Raw genomic sequence first — 18,857 nt, 5'->3', positions numbered from 1 at the left:
TGTAATTCTGATATACATATTAAACGATGACAAAGTATACAAGCAAAATAACACTTTTACAATACATGTATTAAATGACATTAAATGTTTTGATCATTTATGAATGTTATCTTGCACTATATATTCAAAACATTTTGTCATACATCATGTCAATAATAAATATATTAGTTGATCATGACATTCAAATAATGTTAGACAATATAAAGCATATTGTTATTCATTGTGAAATGTTAGACACTTATAAATGAAAAGTAATTTGATGCATAAAGATTCACACGCTTTTCATCAGACAATATCATTCATAAGACATTTTTTTATTGATTACAAGTTTAAGATCACGTCTTTATTGTTCAAAGTTAATATTCATTAGACGATGTTTTTGCTTTAAGTCTCTCTCTTCTTGTAGTATTGATTAATTGTAAGACATCAAACTTTGTTATTACATATTTTCTCAAGGGTGAAGTGTCGTCCTTAAGACTTAAAGGTATATCCTTTTGTTTTGCGCCTATGTCCTTTAGACGATACTTGTTGTAAAACATGTTTCACTTGATAGATTTTTGCACCCATTGTTTTACAAGATTCACTTAGACACTTTTATACTCATCACTTTTAAGCATAATGTTTTGACAAATGTATGTAGGCTTTTCCTACTAATCATATGCATCTTCTCAAAAACACGTCATGTCATTTTAGCTTATCTCTTTAGCTATTTAGCATTTAAACATTTTGTGTAGCTTTATGATATGATCATAGATGGGGCAACAATGAAGAAGCTTAAGAGTGACAAAAAGAACAAAAAGAGTAGAATATGTTTCTTGGCATGTATTTGTCTCTTTTGTCTTCTTGCGTTTATTCTAGTTGTTAGAGTTGTCAAAACGGGCCACCTGGCCCGGTCCACCACGGGTTGGTCACTTAGTGAGTTAACCCAATCCAGCTCATTTATTAGAGAGCTAGAAAAATTCGAAGCCGGCCCGACCCACCACGGGTTGGTGGGTAAACGGGTTGGCTTACCTTAATTACAATTTTTTTTAAATAAACAAAATTACAAACTTTCTATAATTTAAATCTAAACAAATTTCACTCCCAAGGGTGTTTAATTAATTTTGAAAATAAGGAACTTAAATAATTTTTTCAACCAAAAATAAAATAATAAATATTTTTTTATAAATTAAAATTAAATTTTAATAAAATAAAATTAGGTAAGTGGGTTGGTGGGCCACCCGGTCCACCACGGGTTCAACCCGCATGAGCCGGGTTTAAATGAGTCGGGTTGAAATCTGACCCGCATAAAAAAAATACAATTTTTTCAAACCCAACCCGGCTCAAACCCATGGTGGACCGGGTTGGTCCGCGGGTTGTGACCCATTTTGACAGCTCTATTAGTTGTATTACAACTAGAATAAACACAAGAAGACAAAAGAGACAAATACACGCCAAGAAACCTATTCTACTCTTTTTATGCTTTTTGTCACTCTTAAGTCTCTTCATTATTGCCCCATCTATGATCATTATCACTTTAGATATAAACCTTTGATTTTCATTATGATTTGGCTTGAATCTTAGATGCTTCTAATCTTTAGACGTTTTTCTCTCTAACTTCCTTTTCTAATTAAGTGGGCATCTAGATGGTTCGTTTGATGGATGCTTAAATGATTATATGTTGTCAGTTATCTAGTGTTTAGATGCTCTCTTTCATGACACTCGAGAATGTGATTTTATTCTCTGCATGATATATCTATGTTCTTTCCTTTTTTTAGACATTTGATTACCCAAGGTTATTTTGTTTAATGTTGTTTGTTAAACTTCAAAATCGAAGATGTTTTAGACGATCTAATATCTCTCTAGACAATCTTGTCTCAACATGATGAGACTTATGTACATACCCAACCCAACAAATATGCTAAGTGACACGAACTAACAAGACCTATTCAGTATTGTTGACCTAAAGTGATTACATAATATTCTAAGATATATTTATTAGTGTAAATATTCATATATTAACAGAATATGTATGATCAAATCTTAATAGTTTGATTACTTTATGATATTCTTTAATACCATATATCTACATAATATTTTGTTAATAAAGTAAAGTATGACACTATTATGATTATTTTGCTAATTATCATATATATGATAAACTATTATATTTATTGATATTATTTGATATCATCTTAATGTTATATGTTCTTACCACATAAGTCATAGGTTTGAAAATCCTATAAATACACATTGTATTTTACTAGGAAATATACATTCATTTTCTCTTTTACTCAAAAAGTTCAAACTCTCTTACGAACTTGAGCATGAGAGAGTCTTTTACAAATGAATCTCTTCCTATGTTTCAATCCTCAAGGGTACACATCAATATTCTTCTACTTTCTTAGATCTTGTTACCTGTTTAAAGATCTAAGTTCAAGATTCCAACGAGAATAGGTTGAAACTCTATAAAATAAAAGTAGACACCACAATTTCAAAGATCTATGTTGGCATATATAAGTAAACACAAATAAAAGTAGAGAAGAAAAAAAAATAGTGAAAGACACGTTATATATACATATAGAAATACAAGAGAAGAATAGATATAAAATTATAATATTTTTTTAGATAAGAGGTAAAATTAACTTTTTGATGAAAAATATGATATTTTGTACTATCTTAATTTACATCATAAATAATGTGAAATGAGAAATACATTTACCATATCTTAACACTCAAATTAAATATATAACAACTACTTATATGGTCGCTAACTTAAAAAATTCGTAAATACTAACATGTAAGAAGTGTTCTTTCATTCACGTTATTGGTCACCATCCATTCCATTTGAATATTTCACTAAATCACTGTTACAAAAATTACGTTAGTAAACTAGTATTTAATTATTTGTAGTATCGAATTTTGTTTTTGAATATTTCTATTTTTGGTCACACTTTTTTATCACTTACTTGAACCTACAGTCTTAGATATTAGAAAGATGCACAAAATTACTCAAACCTAATTCGATTTTTTGTACACACAAAAAGAGAGAATGAAAAGGAAAATCTTGCATTGAGCTCCACAGACTCACTCGCAGTTAGCAGTTACTACTGATTTACAATGCAATCGCACCTTGTGGTGGGATCCATCTCCATAGGACGCTATGGTGGCGCCGCCGATTCCAGCCCCTTCCACTCCGCCGCACCTTCCTGCTGGACCAACCCTCCTCGCCGGCGCACTCCACTCGTCGTGGCCTCCTCCTCGCCCACTGCCATCAACGGCGGCCAGAATCACTACGCCGTGCTCGGAGTCGCCCGCAATGCCACCGCCGTCGAGATCAAACGCGCTTATCGCCTCCTCGCCCGCAAGGTATTCTTCGATTTCGCATGAATACTTGATTGATTGATTTTTCGTTTCGAGTCTGCGTTGTAATATGCTACGAGCTGTAGTGATTCTCGATTTGACGTGAACACCTAAGAACTGTGTTATATTAACTTACAGAAAATTGGATTCTTTGGCATTTCAGTATATTGTAATTGTTTCAAATTATTGACAATTTCTGGTGCCTGGTGATTGGTTATGTAATATTAGAACAATTTTATCTTTTCTCGTAAGAGGTCAAACCAAAATAATAAAATTACACTAGTAATACACTAAGTTCTGAATATCCATAACTTTAGTTCTTAATTTTATACTTTAACTAACATTCGCGGACATATTTGAAGGACTTTTTAATATCAGGGGATTATTTAGCTTGATTTTTTGTATCTGGGGATTACTTATATATTCTCTCTACTTTAGAGACCATTTAGGAGACAGGGTAATAGTTTGTGGATGGAGTTGATGATTTATATGAAATGGATTTCTCCAGGCTTGGTAACTATTAGAGAAGAGAGCATTAGAAAAGTGAATCTAAACCATATTACTATATAGCCAATCCTGAATTGCGCATGGCAACTTCTATTGCGAAGTCTAGCACAAAAGTATGCATATTTTTTACTTTTATATCATACACATATAAATACTGAAAAATAGAAAATTTACAAAATTAAAGAGGAAAGACAAAGTTATAATTAATCAAAATCAATTGTGATTGTCACTACATTCAAATCCAAGACTAAAAGAGGACTAATAATCAAAGTAAGTACTTTGCCTAGTGCTTATTACAAGTGATTCCTTAAATAGAATTTCTATATCCACTTTTAAGTTCTTCCTCATCACCATTCTCTTGTTTATCATTATCCAAGATGTTCGTTCTCCTCCTTCTCCTTAATATTTGCAATTGCGTTAAGTCTCAAATGCTGTCTAGGGACTCTACCCGGTTGTCTAGCTCACCCAGCCAAACCCACTTGTATCACCAAAAAATCCCCATGTCAAGCTATCATACCAAAGATCAGTTCATCTTCAACTACTTCTCCATCTTCAGCCATTTCTCCTACCTACCACTTATTTCAATCATGAATTTCATCTAGGAGAATAAGGTCAATACGATCCATGCTGTCACCACTACAATCTTTAAGGGTTGATTGTACTTTAAAAACCATGTCTTGGAGCTTTTTACGGTCAAACTTGCTTCTCTTCTTAGAATGATGACTTTATATTATATAGTTTTTTAAAAAAAAGTTAGTTGTGCTTTAATGTATTCCAGTTGTGCTCAACCGTGATGTTGCTACATGGGAGGCTTAACACTTCAGTTGCAATTGTTTGCAAATTTGGAGCATGTTCCCCATGATTAGGTATCTCAATTTTCATTTACCATCTATGCCCAACTTCACAGATTGAGTCCATTCAATGAAATTTTTGCCATCATTGTAAACTTAGTTCTGCGAGGAAGCATCAAATGGTACTGTGAGAGTGCTTTTTAGAGGCTCTGTTGAGGTGTTTGGTGTATTTCGTTACTATGGTTTAAAGGTGTTATAGCTGAAGCTGTGACATCATCTAGTTTAGAGAAAAATATAGTTTTTCTCTATTGACAAAAAGAACACAGGTAGCCGTGGTAGTTGAACTTGGATACAAATTGTGAATCAGAATCCTTTTTTCAAGCAAATCGAATCATGAATAGAAAACCTCATAATAAAGAGGAAGAATCACTTGTAATAGGCACTAAGCAAGCATACTTGGATTCTTAGTCTTTGATTAGTGTTGAATTTTTATGTTACTGAAAATGGATATTGATTGTTAATATTGACCGTGTCTTGAATTTTTTCTATTTATAAAGGCCACTATAGATGTAGCAGTGTATTTGGTATATGAGTTTGTAAATACTACTTTCACATTTTGTCTTGTCTTTTATTTTGCTGAGAGTGCAGTACCATCCCGATGTTAGCAAGGATCCGCATTCTGAGGAGTTATTCAAGAGCATCCGTCACGCATATGAAGTGAGCAATTGCTTTTCAACTTTTCTTGATATATCGAAATAGTTTCTGTTACAATGGATTTAATTTCATTTTTCTGGGGCAAGGAAAAGTTATACATTTTGAATTAGGGACCGTACTGTACACAGTGCAGTCTTACCGGTTCCACAACAATTTACTTCGGCAGAGACTAAAAAATCAGAATAGAATGTGACTAATTGACATTCATTTAATGGTTTTTGGATAGAGAGCATAGCAAACTTCTTTGCTATGCTCTTTTTCAGTTTCCAGATTCAAAATAAGATGACTACAAATGTAGTCAAGTTTTTCATCCAACAAATTTAGTACATTTATAAAGTAGTTTATGAATTTTGAAACATTTTATGAAGTTCCTAGAATTCCTTCAGTAATATAAGGATTTCTTATTTGTTTTTCTCGGGCTTCGGAGCATATCTCGGTTTAGAAATCGAATGACAGTTTTGGTTGTGTATATCCATAAACAGGTACTATCCAATGAAGCAACTAGAGTTCAGTATGATCAAGAACTTCACTTTAGTCACAACTCTCACCGGGAAAAATGGAGTTACAGTACTGAGTTTGAAGATCAGGTAAGAGTCTATAGATGGGCTCACCTGAGGAAAAAAATGCATAGTGAAAGATACTGGGAGCATGGCAATGTTAGTGAGGATTACAACAGTGAAACTGAGGAGGAAGAAGATGAAGAAAATTTAGATGAACAGAGGGGTTCTTTTATTGAAGTGCTTAGATCAGCGTTCTTGTCATTATTTTTGTTTCAGACGTTTGGATCCCGACTCTCTCTTACATTTAGTGGCCTGACAGCATTGCTTGATCAAAAGTTAGACACGGGCTATAAAATTGGGTATGTAATAGCATGGATTTTGGGCGGGAGGGGTGGCATATTGCTAACATTGTGCTTGTCTTTTGCAAGTTGGGTATGCGGGAAAACCAGTAGTAGTGTTGTTGCACTAATTGTGGTGGCCATGTGGGTTGGCTCCTACCTTGCAAGGTATGCACCACTTCCCCAAGGTGCTCTATTGGCGCTTCTCTACATGTCCATTAAGCTACAGTCTGACCTAATATAGACACATTCTCGCACTGCAACTAGCATATTTTCTGAACTTGTATATCTGCTATGTTATCTATTATGGTGTTTGTACAGTATACCATATTCTGGTAAATGTAAATAATTGTATTTTCTGATTATAAATAAAGTGCATAAACGGTTGATTAGTTGGATTACGCAAATTTCCATATAGCCCCTGAGTTTGAACATGTGTGCAGTGCTGGCATAGAAGGGAGAAAAAAGTGTTGAGAATGAGGCACAAGGCTTTGGAAAATAAACACTGAAATTAGTTTGCAAAATTAGTAGAATTGTACAAGCTCTTTCCCATTTACCTATCAAGCATTTGCAGAAAGAAAAGGATGACAAGAATTTACAGGTTTCTTCAAACTGGGAGTGAAAATAAAACAATGAATTAAAAGTTTCTGCATCAACAATCAAGATTTGAGAAGTTCCAACATCTAAGAGCTCTTTACTTGAACAACATCTGTCCTGGATATCAAATTTCTCCATATATACCTCCCGCTGGCCATGTCAACAAATACCCAGAATCCATTCTGAATCATCTGAAACCGAAGAAAAAGGGTTAAAAAGAAGAAACTCATGAATGGTGGTGAATTTTATTAGAAAAAAAAATGGAACAGAGGGCACCTTGTTGAAACTGAAATGATCCTTATTGGAGGAGGCTTTGTTGTTCTGGTCTTGGGTGGTGAGGTCAATCTCTGGGGAGGAACGTACGGTGGTCCAGGCAAAATAAGCTGCCAATGCGGCGGAGAAAAAGACAAGGATGAACCTGAGAGGACACATGTCTTGCAAGGCAACAAAGATAACTGAATTTACAAAAGAGTGAGAAAGAAAGAGCGAAAACTGAAGACAACCGAAGCAAGTCAAGAATTGTTTGTATGATATGTGCTTTGAGTATTTGGAGGTGGAGTTGTTTTTATATGAGAATCACCATAGTTGGAAGAATGAATGAATAAGTAAAAAACGTGTAAAGGCAGACGCTGCGTTGTACGGGTCTTTGTGACTTTTCTTTAAGAAGCAGTGTTGTTTATACTCTCAAATGTAACGCTTTCCCTTTGTGCATGTTGGACTTTGTAAAACCTTGGAATGTAACAGCAATGGTATACGTATTATGATGCATCAGCCGGCCCCCCTAGTTCTGAAGGAAAATCTTTTGGATCCACATCTTGGTTATGCATCTACTCCACTGACTTATTCTCTGCTGCATTATTGTGTGGTTTGATATTTCTTTTGCTTCCTATGTTTTGTTAAACTTGAACATATCCTTTTTGTCTCACCAAAAATTTCATTTTTCCCATTCAGGCAATATTCATTATTAACATACTCACTTGCACACGGGGACCGAGTCTCAAAAGTTTGTTGAGGGTGATTGAAATTTAAGATATGAATCAATCACGATCTATACTTTTTTTATATAAATTAGTTTATTAATTAATGTACCAAATTCATTGCAATTTATAACTTAACATATAAACGAGAAAACCTATTTTTAAAAGATATTAAAATTGTATAAAAAAATAATTTACCAAATTTTATGGGGGAATAAGCTCCTCTCAATTGAATTCCGTTTTATTTTATATAAATAAAAGGAGTTTAACGTTAAATCACTCAATCAACTTTTTTTCAATGTCGACATGTATTCAATTAAGTCGTCTTAATCCTGAAGCATACTATTAGCATCGAGTATGTCTAGGGGCTATATGTCCTTGGAAAAGTATAGTTATACAAATAAGAAAAATATTTTTTTTTTTCAAACATTTAATCAATTATAATAAAAAAGTAATTAAAAATAAACAAAGCTTATTTAAGAATTTCTTTTTTAAAAATCCAGTGGATTGCACGGTTAAAAAACCCTGGTGTAGCACATAGCCAGATTCCTCCGTCTTCCTCGTTTTCTCTCATTATTAGCGGGTAGAACACAACACAAGGGGTACTTCTTTTTTCCTCAATATTTTTAACGAAAACGCACAACATAACACTCATGCAATGTTCACATGCACTGATTTTACTATTTAAAAGGAACGGGAAAGACAGATTCTTGTATAAAATGATGTTCACTTCCAAATGTTGAAAGGAAGAAAATAAAGTAATTAGCGAGGTACATATTTAATTTATCACCCGAGATAGCAAGAAATTTACAAAAAATTGATATAAAATATCATTTTTATCCTTATTTTATTTTATAATTTGTTGCATATGTAATCATTCAAATGTGATATTTTTTTCATTTTGTTTGTTTGAAATGGGATATTTTTAATATTAATATTTATTATTTTCAAGATATAATTTTTAAGATATAAAAAAATTTGTTTTCCACTTCAAAGAGCACTTTGTTTCTTTCCCCGATCAAGATAAAAATGTTATTTTATTTGATTTTACTTAAATAAAAATTTATTTTATTTTAAAAAATAATTTTCATTTTTCTCTCTTATAATATTTTTTTCTAATAAATATATTATTAATAAATATCATTTTACACTAACAAGTATATTTTGGTAATCTTATTTTCTATTAACTAAAACAAATTTTTATCTATGATCTATATTTTGGTAATCTTATTTTCTATTAACTAAAACAAATTTTTATCTATGATCAAATTCTAGTTTAACTTTTACAAATTTCTTTTCTAAATTTATTTTTGCTTATCTCTAAATTCTTTATATAAAAAAAATAAACTTAATCTTAAATCCTCTTTTACAAATTTTCTTTCATTGGTCTATTCTAACTTATCTCTAAATTTTTTCAAAAAAAATTAACAATAAATTTAATTTTAAATTCTCTCTGTTTCATCGCCTCTCTCGTCCTTTTATCCCTCTTTTAACGTGAACACAGCCTCAGCCTCTTCTTCTCCCCACAAGAGACGCAACCAAGCTTTCTCCTTCACCTACTCCCTCATCCACCGCGACCACAGGCGCCTCCGCCTCAGTTCGCTGGTCGTCGCCGCTGCCAAACCCTAGCTGGTTCATGTCCTCCTCGACGACCCTAGGCCACCGCCAGACCCTCACCGCGCGTCTACAGCCATCCCTCGCCGGAGTCTTGATCACCTTCATCGGAGCTGGAACCACTTGCTAGTCGTCGTAGATCTCGTCCTGGAAGCTTCCTATCTCGAGCTCGCCGAGGTTGCAGAGGACTACCTTAGCCACTGCCTTGGGCCGCCGCAGCTATCTCCGGCGAAGCTTCTCAGAGCTGTGGTGAGTTGATCTTATCTATACCCTAACTTCTGCTGGTGTTGTTTGGGGTAATTTGAAATGTCATTTGGTTTTTGTTTCTGATTTTTGGTTTTCGGCGAATGAACATAATACAATTTTGATTGCTCTTTATTTGTGTATGGTATTGTGTTATGCTTGTGATTGTGATTAAACTTTTGTTAAAAAGCTGACAAAATCACAGATTCAGTGCTTAATTATTTATCCGCATTCCTCTGGACACCAGAACTAGTAACTCTAAAAAGAGTTAAAAATATACCTCTAGATACCAGGACTACCAGAACTAGTAAGTACCTCTAAAAATTATACCCGACATAATATAAGAACAAGTAAGTTCCGTGATTTGGAGGAATCACATTGTTGTAAGTACCACGTCGACTAGGCCAATTTAGAGTATATAACTAGATGCAATCCTCATTTTACAAGCTGGATTTATGGGTTGAGTTAGACTTAAAGTCTAGTCCTTAACATGATATCAAAGCTATGGTTAGAGCTTATTCTAACGATATTTGTTTTTTGTTGGACATATTGTTTCACCTATTATCCGGTCGCTATTAGACCACCATTAATGTCTAATCTTATGTTCGATATGTATATATCTCGACATGAGGGGTATGTTGGAAATCTTACATCGACTAGAGATAAGGCCAATTTAGAGTATATAAGTAGGTGCAAACCTCACCTTACAAACCAGTTTTGTGGGATTGAGTTAGGTTTAAAGTCCACTTCTTAACACACATGATACCTATTTATAGGTAGAGAAGAGTTTCTGAGATGAGCTAAATCCCATGAGATGAGCTAAATCCCATGAGTTGAGGAAGACTCCTTCACCACCTTGTGGCTGAAAGCTAGCAAAGACCTCGTGATACTTGTGGTTGCAATTATTGGGGATTGTCAAATAACAAGTTTGTTTTAATGAGTTTGGCCAACAAACAAGCTTGGCCAACACGAAGAGAGACAATGATGACTTTTGCAATATATATATATATATATATATATATATATATATATATATATATATATATATATATATATATAACACAGGTTTTATAACAATCACATATTGTAAAAGATAAAAAAGAAAGATTGAAAGAATAAAATCCTGAGTCTGATGATTGGTTAAGCAGAGGGTTTGAGTTCATTTCTAGGATAATTGCGGATGTGTATCTGAGAACCGAGATTGGGGAAAGAATTGAATCCTGAAATTTGAAAAAATACGGAGTATTTTGTTTGATTGGTGAAAGTTTGAATGTCCCTTTGTTTGAGGGGAGGATGTTGGGTACAAAACAAAGTTCCACATCGGATAAAATACGAAATAGACATAGGTTTATATACACTTAAGATACTTCCCTTAGTAAGAGGCCTTTTGGAGTGGCACAAAAAACAAATCCGTGAGGGCTTGATCCAAAGCGGACAATATCTTACCCGTGTGGTGATCTATGGATATGTGTGTATATTAAACCTACACAACAATGACTCCATTCCAATTGTGAGAGATGGCTTTTAATTGTTGAAATTTTCCTTCTCTACCAATGCATACATATTTTGTTTCTTAATTTGAGTCTATCACTATCTTATATGTTTGCATCTAGTTGGACCACTTTGCACAAGCTGTTTTACAATGATGGAAGTTTTTGAATCAAAATATAGTGATGTAGCTTGAATTATATGAGAAATGCGTAGTTACTAGAGATGATATATGTTAGGATATAAGGTATTTGGGATATAAGGGTATAATGGGAAATGAGATTAGGATAGAAGGTAGAGGAGTTGTATAAATAGATTGTTTGGATAGTTAGAAGGCAGTTTTTGGGTAGATGATTTGTTAACAGGTTTAGTCCTGTGAAAGGGGTTATGCCCTTGTTTCTGTAAGTGTGCAGAGTATTCTTTTGTGAATAATACATAGTTTTGTTCCCATTCTTGTTATCTTTCTGTTCTGAGAGGTTGTTTAGAGGGTTCTTGACTAAGTTTCTTAATCGGAAACCTATCAATTGGTCCGACCTGCCGGATTCATCCCGATCAGAAGAGTGACGAGCGCGTGGGATGGAGGGAAGAGTAGCAGCAGTAGAAGGGCAGATGGAGGCAGTAGAGATTGCGATAGCCGAGATGAAGGCTGATACGATGTTCTTGCGGCATGAAATCGGGGCATTGAGGTAGAATTACGAAGCAATGCGTCAGGATATTCAGGCGATCCTGAAGATGCTAGGGGATCGCAATCGCGACCCGAACGGCCATCGCCAAGGGGGCAGTGAATCTTCGGTGAATGACAACGGTGGCGGACCTGACGGAGATAGAGAAAGACGAGGATAAGGGCGATAGGACAGACAAATTAATTGGAGAAAACGGGTGGAGTTACCCGTGTTCGAAGGTGGCGAACCGTGGAACTGGATCAGTAGGGCGGAAAAGTTCTTCGAGGTGCAGAGAGTGGACGAAGACGAGAAATTACAACTGGCTTTCATTAGTATGGAGGGGTATGCGGGGAGTTGGTTTCGATTTTGGAGAGAGAAAACCAAGAACCATTCTTGGGAAGGGTTGAAGAGAGCTTTGGGGATTAGGTTCGGGGGAGGAGCAGAGGGGAACCGTTTACGAGAAATTGTCGACCATCAAGCAGGTCGGAACTAGGGATGGCAAAAAAATCCGCGCCCGCGGATATCCGCGGATAAAATCCGCGACGGATAGTTGGTACCCGCGGATATTTACTATCCGCGGGTTGCGGGTAGCGCATTTTTTAATACCCGCTTATAAACGGGTCGGGTGCGGGTATTATACTATCCGTATCCACGGATATCCGCTACCCGCAAAAAATAAAAATAAAAATTTAATTTATATTTTATTAAGTTAAATTTAATTAAAATTAACATTAATTTATATTTTATAAATTTAAATATAATTAAAATTAAATTTTAATTTATATTTAATTTAATATATATTATATTTTATATATTTTTTGTAATTTTATTTAAATTTTATTATAATATTTTATAAAAATATATTTTTTTAAATATTTATGGGATATCCACGGGTATCCACGGATATCCGCGGGTTTTAAAACATCCGCGGATATTTTTTAAGCTGATATCCGTGCGGGTAGCGGGTGGATTTTTTTTTGTCGGGTCGGGTTGCGGGTAGGCACTATCCGTGCCCGACCCGATCCGTTGCCATCCCTAGTCGGAACGGTGGAGGATTATGTCAGGGAGTTCGAGACGCTGGTGGGACAGACATCCAAGATTCCAGAGGAGCAGATTCTGGGTTACTTCAAGGCGGGACTCTAGGAAGAGGTGGGAGACCATGTCAGGCCGCACGACCCACCATACCTGATGACGGCGATGCGGGTGGCACAAGATGTGGAGAGATTTACAGTCTCGAGAAAGGAAGGAGGATCGGCGCCCAAGAATCAAGGTGCGTGGGGACGATCGGCGGGGGCTGTTACGCGAGTAGAGTTCCAACGCAATACGCAGAGTCAGGGAGGGGCCGAGGAAAGTGTCGGTTCCGTGAAGAAAGAGGCGACCCTCGGAGGCGGCACCGCAAGAACCACTGATGACTGGAGGGAAAGGAATACCCACAACCTACCATATTCGGAGTACGTGAAAAGGAGAGAAGAGGGAAGATGCTTCCGATGCGGAGGGCCTTTCAGCCCAGGTCATCGATGTCTAGAGCGGGGATTGCGAATGTTGATCTTGGCCGAAGAAGAAGAGGAAAATATGCCACCGCCCAAGCCCCTGACTCGAATTGAAGGGCAAAGCTAGGGGTAATCCGATGAGGAAGAAGAGCTATGAGACCAAGCCTCCCCCATTCCAACCTTGAGGATAAGGTTGTTCTGAAGAGGGGTGTAATGTTAGGACATAGGGTATTTGGGATATAAGGGTATAATGGGAAATGGGATTAGGATAGAAGGTAGAGGAATTGTATAAATAGATTGTTTGGATAGTTAGAAGGCAGTTTTTGGATAGTTGATTTGTTAACAGGTTTAGTCCTGTGAAAGGGGTTATGCCCTTGTTTCTGTAAGTGTGCAGAGTATTCTTTTGTGAATAATACACAGTTTTGTTCCCATTCTTGTTATCTTTCTGTTTTGAGAGGTGGTTTAGAGGGTTCTTGACTAAGTTTCTTAATCGGAAACCTATTAATATATATGGGTCTATCATCATACAAGTTGAAATGTTCATTTACATACATGGTAATTTAGTCTGAAGTATTTAGATCACCGTTCAATTCTTATTGCCGCTTATCTATTTTCCAAACTTTTACTATGTATATTTGGTATCACGTTTCTAGGCCCAATTGCAGGATATAGTTACGAACACAGCACATAGGGTTTATTGTGTTGTGTTGAAATATGGAGGGTGCTCGACGACTACAGGGACAATCTATAGCAGTTTTCAATGAAGGAATTGGATTACTCCTTTTCCGCTGGTCGGCTCTTCAAACTGCTGTCGAGAACGAATGGGGTGGCCGTGAGTCCCGTGTCAAAGCCGATCAACTTGTCACTGATATTCTTTCGTGGTTCACTCAATTCAAAGGTATATCAATTGACGCAACAAAAGACAATTCAATTCCGGAAACTCTTTTAATTTTTTGTTTTTAATTGTTTTGGTGGATGTGTTCCAGAGCCACTGTACATTGATGACTTAGAAGACATACTGGATCAAGGTATGCTTTCTCTCAATGTGGAGGTCGAAGATGGCAGTATTGAAGAGGTATACATTTTCTTTTTCATTTTATTTAATATGTTTGTTTTGTTATATTCACTTGTTCTTATTTTTTTTATGATTATTTAGGTAGCTGAGAAATTAATGGTTATGCATGAAGAATTCTTGGACGGAAATTTTAGTTCTTTTGAAAATCTTAGGAAAGCCAATCTCGAGCAAGCAACTCGTCCTCACACAGCGCAGGTACATTAGTGATACAGTATGTGCACAATAAAATTTTACTATTTTTTTAATATCATATTTATAGGGTTCTATACTGGTTTAATTTTACTATTTTTTGATATCATATTCACAAATATGAAGTCATAACTATTGTGTGCCTCAATGCAAAATCTCATCTAGTACATCTATTTTCCCCTCTCACTACCTTTCAATTTCAAGTCTTGAAACCTTGCTTAGTTACTGGAGCAGCCACTAATTTTTTGTATTTATATGGGTACCTCTCCATTTGCATTTCACCATCTTCACTCCAACGGAACACTTTCTTATCAATCCAGGTCAGTCTCTGGGTTTCCTACCTTTTATCTTGAAACTGTTTCCCCTTAAAAGACATGGAAATCCTGTGAATTTTCTTTTTGATTTTGAACTCCTTTGCTTGAAACCAGCGATTGCATGTAACTTGATCATTTAAAAAATGTATTAAATCAGATTATTTGTTAAGGTTAGCGGGGTACGAGGTTTAATTTTATATAATATACAGAAATCTGTTTATAAGTAATTTTCAGGCATTTTACTCATTTTATATGGAAAATTGAACCATTTAGCCTTTGTTGTAAGATGTGTAATTCTCTTGGTTAATGCTTCAAATAGAAGTGCTTGAATAATGTTATTTTTTAAAATTTCTGGTTGTTTGGGTTATGCTTTTACAAAGAGGAGTGTCTCTTAGAGACCTAGTTAGATATTATTCCAAATATGATTTTGATCATGATCCCTAGTCATCCTAGGAGAGCTCCTGGATGAAATTTTAGGAAACTGTATCTATAATGGTTCTTTTTGAAATTCATTCAGCAAGCTTTTTTGTTAAAACGCATTATTTAAACATGTACAAGTTAAATGAAATGCCAAGTTTGTGCTTTTACTATAACCAAATCCTCTTTACATTTCGTGGTTTTGGTGGGGACAATGAACACTTGATTTAATCTGAACAGTGTTTGCAAAACAGGTTTTTCTTGAATGTCTTAAATGTAAAAAGGAATGGGCAAGGATTACAGGTTCTATGCTAGTTTAATTTAGGGTGGTTCAATTTCTACATGATGGGTATTATTCAGAAATATCAAGTCATAGCTGTTGTGTGCCTCAATGTAAAATGTGATCTAGTTCATTGCTGTTGTTACATACGTTTACAGAGCATGCTTTTGCTTGATTTGTACATATTTCTCCTTTTTTATGTACAGCCAGGAAACAATTGTCTTATCTTCCTCTTTACTTGAATTTGAATGCTTTAATAATAACGTTAGGCGTTTAACCAAATAACACTTGGACGATCTTCCAGTTTCGTTGAATTTGCATGCCGTAATAATGTTAGACGTTTTTTTATGTTTTAGATTGTAAATGATGGTGAAGATGACAGTGACGAAAATGGTGGTGATGAAACCATGAGTATAGATCGTAATTCTTCAAGCATGAATACGGAGATTCCGAGATCTTATTCAAACAATAATTCAGTTAATGAGCCCCGGCCGAATGTTTCAGGCGGAGCAGATGATGGATGGGCTGTAGTTTCAAACAGAAGAAATAAGGGGAGGAAAAATTAGATAAAAAAATATCTATTTTTTTTTTCAAAGTTTTGTTTCAAGCGGGGGGTAGTCCTTATACTTTTTGAGGTTTTGCAGAATATCTTAAGGATTTAGAAAAAATAGTTATCCCGGTTATATGCATTGGAAAATCGTACATTATGTTTTATACATTTTTTTTGCCTTGTGCTTTCATTTTATGTATGTAGTTTATGTATTCATATGGGTACCTCTCTGTTTGTGTTTCACCATCTTCACTCCAACGAAACACTTTCTTCTACTCTTCAATCAAGCCGGGCCAGTTTCCGGATTTCGTACCTTTTACCTTGAAACTGTTAACCTTAAAAGACTTGGAAATCCTGAGAATTTTCTTTTTGATTTTGAACTCCTTTGGCCGAAACCAGCGATTGAATGTAACTTGATCATTATAAAAAAGTGTATTAAATCATATTATTTATTAAGGTTAGCAGGGTACGAGGTTTAATTTTATGTAATGTACTGAAGTCTGTATATAAATAATTTTCGTGTGGTAAATTGAACCATTTAGACTTTGTGTAAGATGTGTAATTCTTAGTTAATGCTTCAAAGAGAAATGCTTGAATAATGTTATTTTTTAAAATTTCTGGTTGTTTGAGATATGCTTCTACAAAGAGGAGTATCTCTTAGAGAGCTAGTGATATATTGTTAATATGATTTTGATCATGATCCCTAGAACTCAGAGAGGTGAATGAGAGGACACAGAACTAGGAACAACAGATTTATTTGTGTCAACAAGATATTGAAAGACTCAAAGGTTGTCTTTTGGTTTCAAAGGAGAAGTCTTTGGAATCAGAGAAAAAGAACAGAGTATCTAAAAGGAAACAGAAGCAAAGAAAGAGAGAGAAAGCTTATAGAAGAAAAAGAAAAGGTTCTTCCGTAAACTCTACTCATAAGGGGAGGAACGACCATGATAACTAGTAAAAGAAGAATTGGAGGGAATATGCTTGGTTTTGGAGTGGAGAACAGGGTTGGATACCAGCATAACAACACTGAGATTACCAGAGAAAACTATGAGAACTTTGTGTGACAGAAAACAATTTTTCGGGGTGTTTCAAAAGTAATTTTCTAATTCGGAAAATATATTTTGGAATTTTTTTTATTTTGGATTGAATTTTCTCAGAGGTACTTTTAGATCTGAAAATACCTTTTCAAAAAATTGAAATAAAAAAATAATTCCAGAATAAATGTTTCGAAATATATTTTTAGATCTGAAAATAATTTATGAAACACTTTTTAATTTTTTTTATTCTAAAATAATCATTTTGGATTTGGAATTTTTTTTCAGTAAATTCAGAAAGTATAAAAAATAAAGAGGTGTAGAAATTTTTATTATAGTTTTAATAAGGAGTATTTTAGGGTTTACAACATTTATGGGGGTGCAGGGAAGAAAGAAGAAAGTCCCACTTGCACTTCTATTCATTTCACACACCCACAAATATACTATTCCTGCACCGCGTTCTTCAATAAGCACACACTATACTTGATTTTAGTTTTTTTTTATTTCCTTTTTGGGGTTAGACTGTGATTTATTCTCTTGCGTGTTCCCTCCACCACCTTAAGTGCTTTTACCTCCTCAATATTTTCTTTTATTTCAAAAATATTCTACATCTTCTCACTATTTTTTTTTATTCCAAAAATACCCTACACCTCCCCACTATCATCAACAATCTTTCTCTCTCTGCATTAATGTAACATTCATATGGTTTAGATTTAAATTTGTGATATATTACAAAATATAAAATTCAGAGGAAACTTCAATATTAATGCTTCTACCACTTCCATTTTATAAACTTAAAAGTTAGATGCAAATACAAAATAATAAACACAATACTATTAATAGTAAATAATATATTATTATTATTATTATTATATGCTAATTTTATAATGATGAAAGAACTAAATAAATTTCAAATCTTTAACAAATACTTTTTCTTTTATATTTTAAGTATTTAATAATATTTTTATATTATTTATCTAATAAATTAAATACTTTATTCAAGTTATTTGAGTCAAATATGTCGGTAAGTTAAAACATGATATAATGTTAAAAATTATAGATATTAAATGTAAAAAACACACATATATATAAACATTTTTCTAGAAATTTAGAACAAAATTTTACCATTTATTAAGTAATTTGAAGAAGAAAAAAATATAATGAATAGTGAAAATAAGGTTGAATCAAACTTATTTAAAGGAAGGTGTAAATAAAATTTTGCAATATATCACATGTTTAAATCTGAGCCATGTCAATGCTCCATTAATATGGAGAAAGAGAAAAATTGTTGAATATAGTAGGGAGGTGTAAAGTATTTTTTGGAATAAAAGAAAACAGTGAAAAGATGTAGAATATTTTTGAAATAAAAAAAATAGTAGGAAGGTGCAGAAGCACTTGGGGTGTGGAGGGAGCAACACCCTATTCTCTTTCATCCTCATTGGTTTTATTTTTTCATTTGGGTTGTTTTAAATTTTGGACCTTTATTTCATTTTTGAAAATACTTATCTTTTAATTTCCATCTTTCTTGCTTTTTAAAGATGATTGTGAATATATTCTTGATTTTCTTGAGGGGTATGGACAAACTTACGTTTGTTTGTTGTATGCTATGCATTCTTGATATTCTTTCATGGAAATCCTTATTTTGATACATGTTTATATGATTAAGATTATCTATTGTTATTGTTGGGCAAGGGTTTGTGTATGCATGATGATAGGGTTTATATCATGTTTCTGTTGG

The 18,857-nt window shown here is 34.3% G+C and overlaps 3 protein-coding genes across 4 annotated transcripts; 2 read left to right on the top strand and 1 right to left on the bottom strand.

Moving 5' to 3' along the window:
• The first annotated feature begins 2,968 nt into the window (after nt 1-2,968).
• On the top strand, nt 2,969-6,593 carry LOC124830055 (Chaperone DnaJ-domain superfamily protein). The gene is made up of 3 exons (XM_047303671.2): nt 2,969-3,348; nt 5,289-5,357; nt 5,837-6,593. Exons 1-3 carry the CDS (start codon nt 3,100-3,102, stop codon nt 6,434-6,436), a joined length of 918 nt encoding a protein of 305 aa, XP_047159627.2. The 5' UTR covers nt 2,969-3,099; the 3' UTR covers nt 6,437-6,593.
• A 153-nt stretch (nt 6,594-6,746) lies between these two features.
• On the bottom strand, nt 6,747-7,657 carry LOC124830056 (uncharacterized). Its single transcript, XM_047303673.2, has 2 exons — nt 7,066-7,657; nt 6,747-6,980 (listed from the first exon to the last, which is right to left on the bottom strand). The coding sequence occupies exons 1-2, from the start codon at nt 7,219-7,221 to the stop codon at nt 6,876-6,878; spliced, it is 261 nt and encodes an 86-aa protein (XP_047159629.1). The 5' UTR covers nt 7,222-7,657; the 3' UTR covers nt 6,747-6,875.
• A 1,583-nt stretch (nt 7,658-9,240) lies between these two features.
• LOC124830054 (uncharacterized) lies at nt 9,241-16,304 on the top strand. 2 transcript variants are annotated; one of them, XM_047303668.2, is made up of 5 exons: nt 9,241-9,629; nt 13,929-14,161; nt 14,250-14,338; nt 14,420-14,533; nt 15,895-16,304. In XM_047303668.2, exons 2-5 carry the CDS (start codon nt 13,978-13,980, stop codon nt 16,102-16,104), a joined length of 597 nt encoding a protein of 198 aa, XP_047159624.1. In that variant the 5' UTR covers nt 9,241-9,629; nt 13,929-13,977; the 3' UTR covers nt 16,105-16,304. The 2 variants fall into 2 exon arrangements, with proteins under 2 accessions (XP_047159624.1, XP_047159625.1); XM_047303669.2 differs by having other exon boundaries at nt 13,917-14,161.
• The last annotated feature ends 2,553 nt before the right edge of the window (nt 16,305-18,857 follow it).

The sequence above is a fragment of the Vigna umbellata genome, chromosome 5, assembly GCF_029865625.1.
Source record: "Vigna umbellata cultivar VRB3 chromosome 5, Vumbellata_1.0, whole genome shotgun sequence".
NCBI classification, from domain to species: Eukaryota; Viridiplantae; Streptophyta; class Magnoliopsida; order Fabales; family Fabaceae; genus Vigna; species Vigna umbellata.
Note: the sequence above shows the minus strand (reverse complement) of the source record. Positions and strands in the feature narration are given on the sequence as shown.